At 40.4% G+C, this 13,549-nt stretch overlaps 1 protein-coding gene across 1 annotated transcript in view; it reads right to left on the minus strand.

Moving 5' to 3' along the window:
* The window catches only part of CHEK2 (checkpoint kinase 2), a 1,207,489-nt gene that overhangs the window by 486,511 nt on the left and 707,429 nt on the right, over positions 1-13,549 (minus strand). Inside the window, exon 9 of the mRNA XM_044068390.1 lies at positions 9,051-9,150. Coding sequence (XP_043924325.1) covers positions 9,051-9,150 — 100 coding nt within the window. The remainder of the gene's footprint in view (positions 1-9,050; positions 9,151-13,549) is intronic.

Raw genomic sequence — 13,549 nt, forward strand, 5'->3', positions numbered from 1 at the left:
CACTTTGCCAAATACTCAGTACAGTGCAAGAAACATTCTGCAATGGCAGCACTCAGCAAATACACACACCCATGCACAAGAAACTTCTCGAAATGGCTGTACTTGACTGCACTTCACGAAATAGCTGCACTTTGCACACAACAAACTCTTCGGAATGAATGCACAGTAATAAACACAAACTGTAAGCACTTTTACACACTTTGAGATACTTTCAATAAAGTACAGTTTTGTACCTACCATAAATGTAGATGTTCGAAGATCCACATTGCTGCAGTCCTTACACTTGGGTAGTCCGCTGTCCTCGGTCGGCCCGAATATCAAAGTATAAGGCTGACGTCGGTCAAGGCGCATTTGACTGACATCAGGACGTCAGGGTACAAATGCGCATGACCGACGTCATATCCTCAGTCTTTTCTTGCCCCAGATGTCAGAAGACCCTAAAAATAAAGGTCAAAACCAAAAGACAGCAAACAACCAACCATCCTAGCACTAAAAATGTGTACAATATATACAAAATACACCCTATTGACAACCCAACCCACACAACCGCCTCTAACTACAGAGGGGAAGGAGGGAGGGTAAATTGGACTGCAGCAATGTGGATCTTCGAACATCTACATTTATGGTAGGTACAAAACTGTACTATGTTCTTCATCTCACATTGCTGCAGTCCTTACACTTGGGTAGAATCCCAAAGCAGAGGTAAGGGAGGATGGCCAAACTATAAGGAAGCAGGAGCTGCCAAAATGCCCTGCAAAACAGCAGTGGCAAAACCAGCCCTGGATTTAGAGTAAAGTGGTAGGTGATAATGCCTAGAGAAAGTATGCACTGAACTCCATGTAGCTGCCTCCAAAATATCCTTAGTTGCCACCCCCCTCAAAAAAGCTGTCAAGTGGCAGTAGCCCTAGTGGAATGAGGCCTAATCCCAGCTGGAATCTCCTTGCCATGATGGGAATAACAGAAAGCAATGCAAAACCCAATCCACTTAGAGATAGTTTGTTTTGACACAGGCTTGCCCTGAGAACTCAAAGCAAAAGAAACAAATAACTGCTGAGACTGCCTGAACCCTTTAGTTCTGTCCAAATAATATCGCAACTGCCTGTGTACATCTAAAGTGTGCAAAATCTTTTCCCTTTATTTTGGGGATTTGCATAAAAAGTAGGCAAATGAATAGTTTGGTTTAAAGCCACACTAGAAACCACTTTAGGCATAAAGGAAGGATTAGTACGTAAAGATACCCTATCCTTATGGAAAATTAAGAAAGGCTAAACCGCCATAAGGGCCTGCAACTCAGAAACCCTTCTTGCAGAGGTAATGGCCAACAAAAAAGCAGTCTTCCATGATAAAAACTTTAATTCAGTAGTAGCTGCAGGCTCAAAAGGTTGTAGAGTGAGTTTCTCCAACACAAAATTGAGATCCCAAGCAGGAGTAGGAGCTCTTCGTGGGGGTCTTATATTCTTTGCCCCTCTAAGAAATTGCTTGAATAAAGGATGAGAAAACAATGGTGGGTCACAATCATAGTGAGCCGAAATTGCTGCAGCATGAACCTTAATAGAAGAGAAGGACAAACCTTTGTCCAGTAACTCAGTAAGATATTGAAGAGCCACACTTAAATTAGGCTCAGAAACATCAAAATCCTTTGCTGCACTCCAAAATAAAAATCTCTTCCATTTATCTGCGTAGACTTTCCTTGTACTAGGCCTTCTAGCTTCCAAAATAACCTTCAAAACTTGCTGTGGAAGTGGAGGCCCACTATGGTTCAAAACAGAATATGCCAGGCTGTTAGGTGCAGAGAGTGAAGCTTGACATTGAGCAGATGACTGTCCTCCTGAGACAACAGGTGTGGAATCGAAGGCAAAGGCCATGGAGGCTTCCATACCAGGCTTCTCAGTAATGGGTACCAATGCTGTCGAGGCCAATCTGGAGCTATCAAAATCATCCTTGGCTTGTCTTGTCTGGCCTTTAGTAGTACCTTTGGGAGGAGAGGCAGAGGCGGAAAGGCATACACATGAAGATTGCTCCAATTGAAAGAAAGAGCATCCACCTTCCAAGCTGTGGGATGAAACCTTTTTGTGCAAAACTTTGGCAGCTGGTGGTTTAGTGGAGAAGCGAACAGATCTATGTCTGGAGTTCCCCATGACACTGTCAATTTCTGAAATACATGAGGATCCAATTTCCACTCGTGGGGATCCATAATTTGTCTGCTCAACACATCTGCTAAGGAGTTCTGTGCTCCCGGCAGAAACCTTGCCTGAAGATTTAGCTGTAAACTGAGAGCAGTCTCCCACAAAATGATTGCTTGCCTGCATAGAGGATAAGAATGTGTTCCGCCTTGCTTGTTGATGTACCACATGACAGTTGTGTTGTCTGTTAGAATCAACACCTGCCCTGGAAGAAGGAAATCCTTGAAAGCTATCAATGCAAACTGGACTGCTAACATCTCTTTCAAGTTGATATGTAGATGTTGTAGTCTGGCAGGCCACTTGTCTTGTATCCACTTTCCATTCAGATGAGCTCCCCAAGCTTTGTCTGAGGCATCTGTCGTTAGAATCTGACTCGCCTCTGGCCGGGTCACAGAGAGTCCCTTGTTTAGGTGACATTCTTGAGCCCACCACAACAATTCCTTTTGAATGCAAGGTATTATTTGAATGACAGTGTCCAAATCCTGGCAGTGCTGTGTCCATACATTTTGAGATACCATTGTAGCTTCCTCATATGCAGTTTGGCATTGGGAAGCACCAGAATACAAGATGCCATGAACCCCAAGGCTTGAAGGACTGTCCTTGCAGTCAGCCTGGACTGATGAGACAACTGATGAAAGTAAAGGGAAAGATTCTTTTGCTTGTCCGGGGTCAAAAAGGCCATCTGGGATGCTGTATTCAGTCTCACACCCAGAAAGCACATGTCCTGAGAGGGTACTAGACTGGACTTTATTTCGTTCACAGAATACCCCAGGCATCTTAGCACTGCTATCACATAATCCAAATGATGAAGAAGCTCATCCCTTCCTTGAGCCAGAATCAGGCAATCGTCCAAATAAGGATAGATCTGTATTCCTTTTAACCTGAGGAAAGCTATCACTGGAGCCAGAACCTTCGTGAACACTCTGGGCGCAGTAGATAAGCCAAAGGGCAATGCAGAGAACTGATAATGAGAAGTCCCAGCTCGAAAACGCAGATACTTCCTGCAACTCAGTCTGATAGGAACATGAAGATAAGCCTCCTTGAGATCCAAAGTTACCATCCAATGATCTTTGCCCAGCAGAGGTAAAAGCTGCTGTAACGTCAACATTTTGAACTTGGGAATGTCCAGATTAGTGTTGAGGATAGATAAGTCCAAAATTGGTCTCCACGTGTTCCCTTTCTTTGGTACAAGGAACAGGCGAGAATAAAATCCTAGGCCCACTTCTGGCATAGGGACTGGCTGAATGGCCCCTATTTGGAGTAACAGAGAAATTTGCTTGTGAGCCTCTATTCTTTGTTGAGGAGGAACGTCTGGCATGCCTTTGAAAGGAGGCAAGGTATGGAAATAAAACCTGTAACCGTGGTGTATGATATCCAATACCCATCTGTCTTGGGTAATTAAACTCCAATTTTCTTTGAAAAGTGCCAACCTTCCTCCCAAAGGTGCTGCCAGACGAGAAGGCTCTGGCAGCTGAAAAGGTAGGTCATTGGGTCTGTTTACGAAAGGACTGACCCCTGCCCTCACCAAGACTGTGCAGGAGAACTCCCTGTTCTAGGCCTGAAAGAGCCCTGAGCTCTGCCCCTACCACGTCTAGATCTACCCCTAGACTGGGAATCATAAGAAGGATACGCCCACCCCTTAGTAGGCCAATTTCTACTAAACTTTGGAGGCTGAACCTAACAGTCTGCATAGACTTAGCCTTGTCTTCCATTTTCTTTAAAACTGCCTCAACAGGAGAACCAAACAACACATCAGATTGTAAAGGAGCATCTAAAATCCTTGTTTTAACATGGTCAGATAAATTCTGATCCCTCAGCCAGGCGTGCCTGCGAAGAACTGACCCAGTGGCAGCCACCCTAGACGAGGCCTGTACAGCATCAAAACCACATTGCAAAGAATGCTTACCCACCTGTTCAGAAACATGTACTAAATCTTGTAACTCTTTACAATCAATACCTTCCGCCAGAGCATCAACCTTAGACTTCAATTGTGAAAGGAGATAGTTTTGGTATTTCATCATGTCCAACTGGCAATTCAAAGCCCTCATAGCTAGAGTGGAAGAAGTATAAACTTTCTTTCCCCATCTATCCAAAGCCCTGGCCTCTTTATCTGTAGGAACCGGATTCTTGACAACAGAAGCCTTAACACCTTTAGGCCCCTGACTAACAGTTTCTGGGTCTGCCCTAGGACTCTTAAAAAGATACTTATGAGCTTCAGGCACCCTGTAATACCTATCCGGTTTAACAGGAGCAGGAGGCAAAGAATCAGGATTAAGAGAAGCCTCTGTAAAAACATCTTCCACCACATCCAAAACAGGAGGAATAGCCAAAGGCCTATGCTGGGGTAAAAACAAAAATTCCCTAAGCCTTTTCCTGGAATCAGAGAAGTCCTGACCTTCCCACTTAAAATGCTCTCTCATGGAATGAAGAGTTTCTGAAAAAGAAAAATCCTCAGGAGGAGAAGCAGAAGGAGTAGAATCATCCACATCAGAATCAGAATAAGGAGAATACTCCTGCAAGTCTTCAGCAAAGACTCTGAAACATCCGAAGCCTGCTCAAAACTCCCTAGCTCAGGCTCCACCCTAGGTCTCTTATCAGGAGGGGGCAAAGAACCCCTAATCAAAGTAATCAAATCTTCTGCCATTTTAAGCATATGCTTCTTGGGCACAGTTCCTGAAGAACTAGGGGTGACACCAACTGAAGCTAAACCTGGCCTACCTCTGGGAGAAGCCTTGGAAACAGAAGGAGAGGGCCTAACCACCCTAGGAAGGGAGGGAGTATAGTAACCTGAGAAGCCCCTTCAGCCTGACCTGCCTCCTGAGAGGCCACATCCTGCAATAACAAAGTCTCTCGCTGGGATCCCAAAGAAACCTCCGGTGGAACCACCGGCTCCACCGACACCTCTAAAGAACCGGCGTCCGCACGGACGGTTCTTCTAGCCTAGGCTTAACTGCTTTGTCCTGCGCTTCTTCGAAGAAGCGGGCGTCGGAGCATCCGACGGCATTTTATAATTGCACCGCTTCCCGAAGACTAACCTGGCACAATCTAACCTTCTCTTTATAGTGCGCTTATTGAATCTAGCACAAGAGCGACACCTAACAACGTCGTGCTCAGGCCCTAAACAAGGAATACACAAAGTATGATAGTCTCTATGCGGTATCTGTTTCCCACAAGAAATACAATTATTCACTTTTTCTGACATCCGGTAAACCACTGAGGCAAGAAAAACTAAAATATTCCCAACGGGTACTTAGCCAACTTTGACTCGGTCTGAAACTCCGAAATCGAAAAATTTCAGAACGCCAACCGGCACTTGCAATGCTGCTTCTGCATCGGACCATGCGGCAAAAAAGACTGAGGATATGACGTCGGTCATGCGCATTTGTACCCTGACGTCCTGATGTCAGTCAAATGCGCCTTGACCGACGTCAGCCTTATACTTTGATATTCGGGCCGACCGAGGACAGCGGACTACCCAAGTGTAAGGACTGCAGCAATGTGAGATGAAGAACATCTCTAGTTATGTAATTCAAGGCTTTAATCAATGCAAAGTAGTAGTTTATGCCAAAACACAGTAATATGCCAACAGATACGTAGTCACCTTGCTTTATGCTCAACCTGGATTTTTCTGCCCCTTCTGTTATGTTCGTTTTGCTCATTTAATCTCTTAATGTGCCCTTTCTGCCCTTTTATTATATTCATTTTGCTAATTTAATGTCTTTTCATGCCCATTATACTCTCTTGTGCTCGCTTTAACTCTAGACATGCTCATTTTACTTTAAACATGCTCGTCTTATCAAATAACCTTGTTTCAAACATTTCATTTGATGAATGAGCTTTTTTATGCTTCCCTTTTGCTTAAATGTTTCTGTGCTATTTGTTTGCTTAATAATACATTTTGTGTCCTAGTAATGGTTTGTTTTATCCGTTTTAATACATAACTCTTTTGTGCATATTCTTTTTGCCTTTAGCTTGCTTCTGTCCCTTTTTTTTCTCTCAGTTCACTTAGTTTGCCTTCATCGTTACCCCTGCACCTCATGGCTCTGAAGAGCAATCTTCACCATCCAGATTCTGACACCATGTCGCTCGCCAGGTCAGGAATAAACAGACTAATGTTGTGAGTTCTTATTCAAGCAGCTTTATTATATACAAACACATTGCAAATGAAGTTAAGTAACTTTAACTTATAAACAAACTAGCTATCATGCACATATATGTTAACACTCTGGCTGCACCTTCAAAATGGCACTGAAGATAACACATGCTGAGAATTTATATGCACAAACAGACTTAGAAATGCTTCTTAAAGGTACAGCAACTTGTTATTCTACAATCTTTGTCCGACATCTGTTTTAATATTTGGCCACGTTGTTGTTTTCTAAATGCAACTGTGAGTTATGGACAACTCTGCATATTAAAAATAAGGTAAAAATACAGCTAGCCCACTAGCAACTTTAGAGAGTAACTAAACTTGACTTTGCAATGCCCTAACACTTTTAGTGCTCTGAAATTATGTATTATTCCACTTGTGTTAAGTTCTTAGTTATAAGCACTTGAATAAAAGTTGAGAACTCTAAACTGGAAAAGACCATGATCTAGTCTGAAAATAACTCATTTCCTACAGTATTTCCTTACCTGGACAAATGAGTATAAATTCCATGCATCTAGAAAACACTCCCAGTTTAGCAGCACAAGAAGGAAATAGATGGTAAAGTAAAAACTCACATCCTCCTGCACATGCTGAACTTGCTTATAACACAGATTCAGGACTGTAAACCAGGAAAGACTTGAAATAAAATGAGTGGCTTTCAACACATCATGAAAGAAATGGCTGGCTTACTATGAAAGCAAATTTATGTTCACTCTCACTGGGAATTTAATTTGGAGTAGAGGCAGATTATACAAACACAAGATGAAACTTCAAAGACTGTCAACACAGTATGAGATCCGGCACTACAAGTTTGCTGCAATCTGTGTTCATACATCAAGTCTGTGTCAAAACCTGCTTCCAACCTCAACTCCAAGGACGAGAGAAGTAGATGCCTCTTTTCCACTTTCCAATAAAAATACGGCAGCTAGCCACTTCAGTTATGACTACCTCTACTGGAATAAAACTAAGGTGTTATTAAAATAGTCTATATTTCACTGCTTCGTGTCTATAGTACTTCCTGATGGGTGGGTGGTAAATGTTAGCTACTGATGAAAGATTATAACCACTCTTCCACATTCTTGTAACAGTCCCTAGCAAGGTATCCAAACATGAAGATATCCAAGAAGGAAATGCCCACCATGCTAGTCCTAAAGACTTCTGCAAAAAGGTGCAACTCCATGCCATCTTCTTGCCCATATACTGGGTAAAATAGGCTTATATTAGCTAGGCTTGTAAAGGCCCTTAACCTGTTAGCCTAGTAATCTCCTGTGAACCAAATTTTCATTAGGAGACATGCATGCCCAAGGACACAAACATCAACCAATAGCACAAGTCAGTGGTACTACATTGTGTCTAAAGGGCATGGAACATAGTCTTCTACATGTCTTCCAGAAGATGTTCAATTTTATCCAGAACTGATCTAGAGAATATAGTTATGGTTCTTCAACAGCCTGCCTTAAAATGAAATTTTGGAAGTTTAAGTAACCAATAAAAGTGAAACATCATATAAACAAGACTGACACTGCACCAACCTGCATGAAAAGCTATCTAATGCTCTCAACATTTTCTCCTGAAAATATACAGATAACATGCAGTGGGCTAGCAAAGCTAAGCCACTGATACGCTGACGTAATTTGCTAAGGGATTCAAACGAAAGTATACATATACTTTAGGTGGAAACTAGCTCCAGTCTTCCTTCTGGGGTACTATTGGCAGAATATCTCCAAAATATGTAATCTAGAGAAAATTATGGCTATTGGGAAGATTTTGTCATATTTTCTCATTCTAAATCCCACAAAAAGAAATATGCAACCAGAAGTTTTGTCTTAAAATAAAGGAATAGATTAAACTTCTTTTAATCTCAAGTGATATACTCATATGCCTCCTGCTTCTCCCCTTGCTAGTATAAGCCTGGTGAAAGAATGCATACTTTTGGAGCTCCTTGCATTTAAACTATTTCAATGAGGAAGTCACTAAATAGGAAAAAAAAAAGGTCTAGGGGAAAGTTTAATTTGTCAAAGGGTATACTTTTGATACCACACTTTTCAGGGAGAGAAGCTGTTTGTATCACAATCTATTACTAGAGCTTAAGTTAGTTCGTAAAAAGGCAATTAACTAGGAAGTGGAAGTCCAAAAAGGTCCCATCAGTGGTAGTGCTAAGCGAGAGAGAAAAAAATTGTGTGTTACAGTTGAAATCATGAGATAAGGGAAAAGATAATGAATAATTGGTCACCCAGGGTACTGGCTATAGAGGAAAGTAAATGAGTGTTTAGGCTGTGCACCTTGGCAGAACAAGTGAGGGGAAATGGAAATGTCAATGCTACTGTCTTATGGCCTTGGAATAGACAGAGGGAAGAAATATAGCATTCCTCTACTCAAATAATACAGGAGTGAACTGGATAAAGACATGAAGGAAGAGATGCTGTTGTTATTCTTTTAAGACCTGGTTCAACTGTTACTGCACACAGAAAAAAATAAGGTGTTTTAAAAAAAATAAGCTAAAAAAATTGCTTTGCTAGTTCAACTGCAGATTAATGTCATGCCTTGAAAATGTAGTACTACTGAAAAAAAAGAAAAGTACAGATAAATAAAGTAAATGCACAAGTTGCTTACATGCTGACTCACAGGAATCTAACACTAGCAGTGTTTCAAACACAGTTTAGGGGCAAATACTAACAAAAAATGTATCAAGGAATGCAGTAATAAAATTACAATACCTTAACAGCAAGGAGCATCTGATAAAAAAACAGCTTGGCAGTAGATTCTTTAAGCCTCTGTGAAGTGACAACTCTGTTAAATAATTCTCCTCCCTCCATTCTGAAATAAAATTCACACGCGTTAGTGAAACACACAAAATATTAAAATTACAGTATCTTAGCCACAGTAAAAGTTTCACATTTCTTACCCTGGACACCACATATTTCACTGCAATATTTCACTGTTAGTCTAGCCGCTGCAGTTATGCTAAAATGCAAAAAGTAAAAGTGGTTTTACAAACTGGCTCCTATGATACATACAGCTGTTCTGTCAGCTTTCTTTATTTTAAAAGTTTTTTTTTTTTTTTTTAAACAGAGGTTCATCACAAAGCACTTTGCAAAAGAGTGATTTCAAACAAGCATGGGGAAAATCAACTAAATTACACATCTGACATTTCAATAAATACAGACGAAATGGACTGTTAAGATACACTACTAATTACTTGTATTTAAGTGTGTGTACTTTGGAAGCAACTGTATCCTTCACATTTTGTGCATGTTAGGCAGGTCGGCTTGTGGTATCAGACTGCAGGGCTTCAGCCCTAACACAAATAAAAATGTTTCTGACAATGTCTTTATTTTTTTACGTATATGAAAAAAGAAAGAATGCCTGACTTTCCCTGTTTTCTGAACTCTGCATAAGAATAGTTGCAGTGACTTATAAATTCTACTTGGAAGGCTGCAATGAGGGTTGATTAGGTTACCTGATAAAGTCACAAGTAGCTATCAACTGGAGCCGCTACTTGGATAACTTGGCGACTGAGGCAACCAAAAAATGAAATAACTTTTGTGGATGGACTCTGTGCAGAAACTTTTTTAATTAATAACCACAACATATTCTAGTGTGCTATGTGAGCTGATCACTTGTGACGTGCTCTACTGTTCAACACCACTATCAGCCAGCCTGCATGTTAGTTATTATTTTTTTTTAATTTTACAATTATATGTCTGCATGCACATATGCACAAAAAGGGTTGGCAATGGGTGGTGCTCTATGTCTGACATCAACAAGATGAAGTACATTACTGTGCCCATTTATTTATATATTTCTTAATTCATCTGATTACAACCAAGCATCTGATGTGTACAGTCAGTCTTAGTAGCCTCAATTCGTAAGTACATGTGCAGCTGCATTACTTTGACTATAGTCAGACGAATGCATAATGGCCACAGTAAAGTGGCTGAAATTATGGGGCATGTGCACAGGTGAGGGACATTGCATTGAGTTGCACCATACGTCTTCACAGCTACAAGCTGAGATAAAATGCTGTTGCCATTATTTACTAATTTACTCATTCACATGATCACAAACAAACATTTTAGATGTATGCAGTAAAAATGGCTTTAAGTAGGTATGCGTTGAAGGTTGGAGTGGGTTGTATTGTGTGTATGACAGTAAACAGCAAATGCATTTCACTGACCATTATTCATTTCTATGACCACAGTCAGAAATCGGAGGTGTATGCAGTCAAAATGGCTGTAATCAGCGTGCATATCTATGGTGAAGTTCAGATGTGTTGCACTGTCTCTCTGACCATTAATTTAGTTATCATTCATTCTTTTAAATGCTGATGAAAAGTTGAGGTATATAACATGATTGCAATGTGGGTGCTGGTGTGTGTCTGTGTGTGTGTGTGTGTGTGTGTGTGTGTGTGTGTGTGTGTGTGTGTGTGGTAGGGGTGCCATGGGGTTCCACAGTTATGAGTCTGAAAGCAATGATCTGCAACATTACTATAGCCATATCGCACTTATTTACTTGATAACCAGACATTTGAGGTGCATATAGCTAATACAATGGCTGTAACTTATGTAAACAGAGACAACCTGTGGATGAAAGCGACCGATTTCTGTTGCTGTTTGATCATATTTAAACAGTCATAGATTTAGCAAAGCAGAGTTACTGGGTGTTTGAGTAAAAAGCCAAAATGCACTGTACTGTGAACATTATTTTTTATTTAGTGACAATCAGACCTACTTAAGTGCACACATATTTGAGATGTTAAATTAAGGTTTATCTGCTTGGATTGATGGTAACTTAAGTGGATATAAAAGATCTCAGAGCACATAAAGAACAGTAGGGAAGGAATTTTGTGAAGAACTAGACAAATTTACTCTAGTCAGTATGAATACTACCTCAACTTTCCACTGAAGAGAGCCCACTGGCTTAGTAGGACTGACCCAGTCAAAAAAGCATAATTATACCATGACCCCCCCCCCATTAATATTCCAAAACGTGCACGCTGATTGGCCAGCGTGCACGTTGTAAATCGACTTATACTAATGGAAAAAGGTCCGGTCGCCCGGACTTTCTCCATTAGTATAAGTCTTTTTTAAAACACTGTCTCGCTATGTTAAAGGAGTTTAACATAGCGACACAGGTTTAAAAAAAGCAATGGAGATCTCAGTTGCTTTTTTTAAAGCTGTCTCGCTATGTTAAACTCCTTTAACATAGCGAAACAGTGTGCAAAAAGCAACAGAGATCTTGCTTTCTCCGTTGCTTTTTTTTTTAAACCTGTCTCGCTATGTTAAATGGGTTTAACATAGCGAGACAGCTTTAAAATAAGCAACGGAGATCTCCGTTGCTTATTTTAAAACTGCCTCGCTATGTTTAACCCATTTAACATAGTGAAACAGTTTGTAAAAAGCAACAGAGATCTTGCTTTCTCCGTTGCTTTTTTCAAAACTGTCTCGCTATGTTAAATGGGTTTAACATAGGGAGACAGCTTTAAGATAAGTGCTTTTCTTAAAGCTGTCTTGCTATGTTAAACCCATTTAACATAGCGAAACAGTAAAAAGCAACGGAGATCTTGCTTTCTCCGTTGCTTTTGCCCACAGCTCTGATGTACTGCGTAGGCATGCGCAGTACATCAGAACTGCCGCGGAATACCAGACAGTTGTGGAAGGGCAGCAAGGAGGCATTATACAATGCCATTATTTAAGAAAAGTAATTATTTTTTTCTTAAATAATGTCATTGTATAAAAGCAATAACCCACTTCTGGGTGTGGGTACCCACGGTTGGCTTTGTTTGGTCCCTCGGGACCAAACCACACCAACCGTGGGTAAATCCAGCATTACCCACACCCAGGCGTGGGTTATTGCTATAATAAATATAGATGGCGAATAAGGGAAGAGTCTATAGATGAATGTGACAGATTCCTGCTGAAATTAAATAACAGTTAAAGTGTCAGTGATCTGGCTTGGCAGGATTCTTGTTTAAGTGAAACAAGCTGAAATATATTAAAATGTCATTTTTATTAGCTCACAGTAAGAACTCTGAGGTATGTATCATCAATAAAGTAGCTGTAACCACTTCATATGTTTGAAATGAACTCGCCCACTCTGAGCGGCTATGGCATGTATTCTGAAGAGGAAGACTACTGCTGGAATGTAGTTTAAAGATCATGTACAAATTGACGAAATCAAAGTAGCTTATCTGTTCTGAAAATGTATTTCCTCCCTAGTTGCTTACATTGGTTGCCATTCTGTCATTTAAATTTGCATTCTCACTTTTCTTTTTACGGAAGATCACTCCTAAAAAATCCCCTCCATAGTCATAACATGCTTCTCCCTTAATTTTTCTGCAGGAAGTTCTGTTTCCTTGTTGACATCACAGTGGGGTCAGCAGAGTTTATTAACTAGTCAACAATACTGAGAAAGGCACATGAAAAGAGCATTCCAGTCTTCATACTCCAATACATGCAGCATTCCTTTCATGTGAAAACAAACAAAGTCTGCTTCTGTTTCATTATCACACAAGCACATCACATGCAACACAAAAGTCCATAATTGTTAACCGTCTCTGATTTTGCCCAATGTCACTAATTATTAACTTGCATCTGTCCACAATTTTTGCAGACCACCCCTGAATTTACCACATACGTTTACCCTATCCACCACCCCTAAGACATTCGATTTTCTAGTTAATCAATGAAAATTACTAGACGACACTGATGCTAGGTATTGGTGTTGGATAGTTTATAATTAATTTTGTCGGAATAATGCATGCTGATGTAAAACGTGTTCCATTAATAAGTGGACATACTGCACTCAGCCCATGTGCAGCATTAATGTAATATTTACTTATTTACAAAAAACAAAAGAAAGAGATCCAACCAACTAGTGCAAGACAGATCCAATTTTGCATCAAAGTGATGGGCGTAATGATGGAAACAAAGGAAATACTGCCCTAAGTCAGTGGACATCTAAATTTGGCGAGCAGGAAACAGTAAAATGAAAAAAAAATATCCACTAAAATGGATTTACAGAGCAAGAAGCTATCCTATCATCTCAGAAGAGAAATACTGCAGATAAGTGCAAAAAATAGTTGCATATGGTCTTTAACACATGCAGTAGAATACCATTTATTTATGTAAAACTGTAACCTTGAAGAATGAGATACCAGTCTCAGAAGCTCAACGGATAGCAAAAACTTGCCTTTGATGCTGGAAGATAAAATGAC

Source organism: Protopterus annectens, chromosome 4.part0 (assembly GCF_019279795.1).
Source record: "Protopterus annectens isolate FY-2018-M chromosome 4.part0, PAN1.0, whole genome shotgun sequence".
Taxonomy (NCBI): Eukaryota; Metazoa; Chordata; order Ceratodontiformes; family Protopteridae; genus Protopterus; species Protopterus annectens.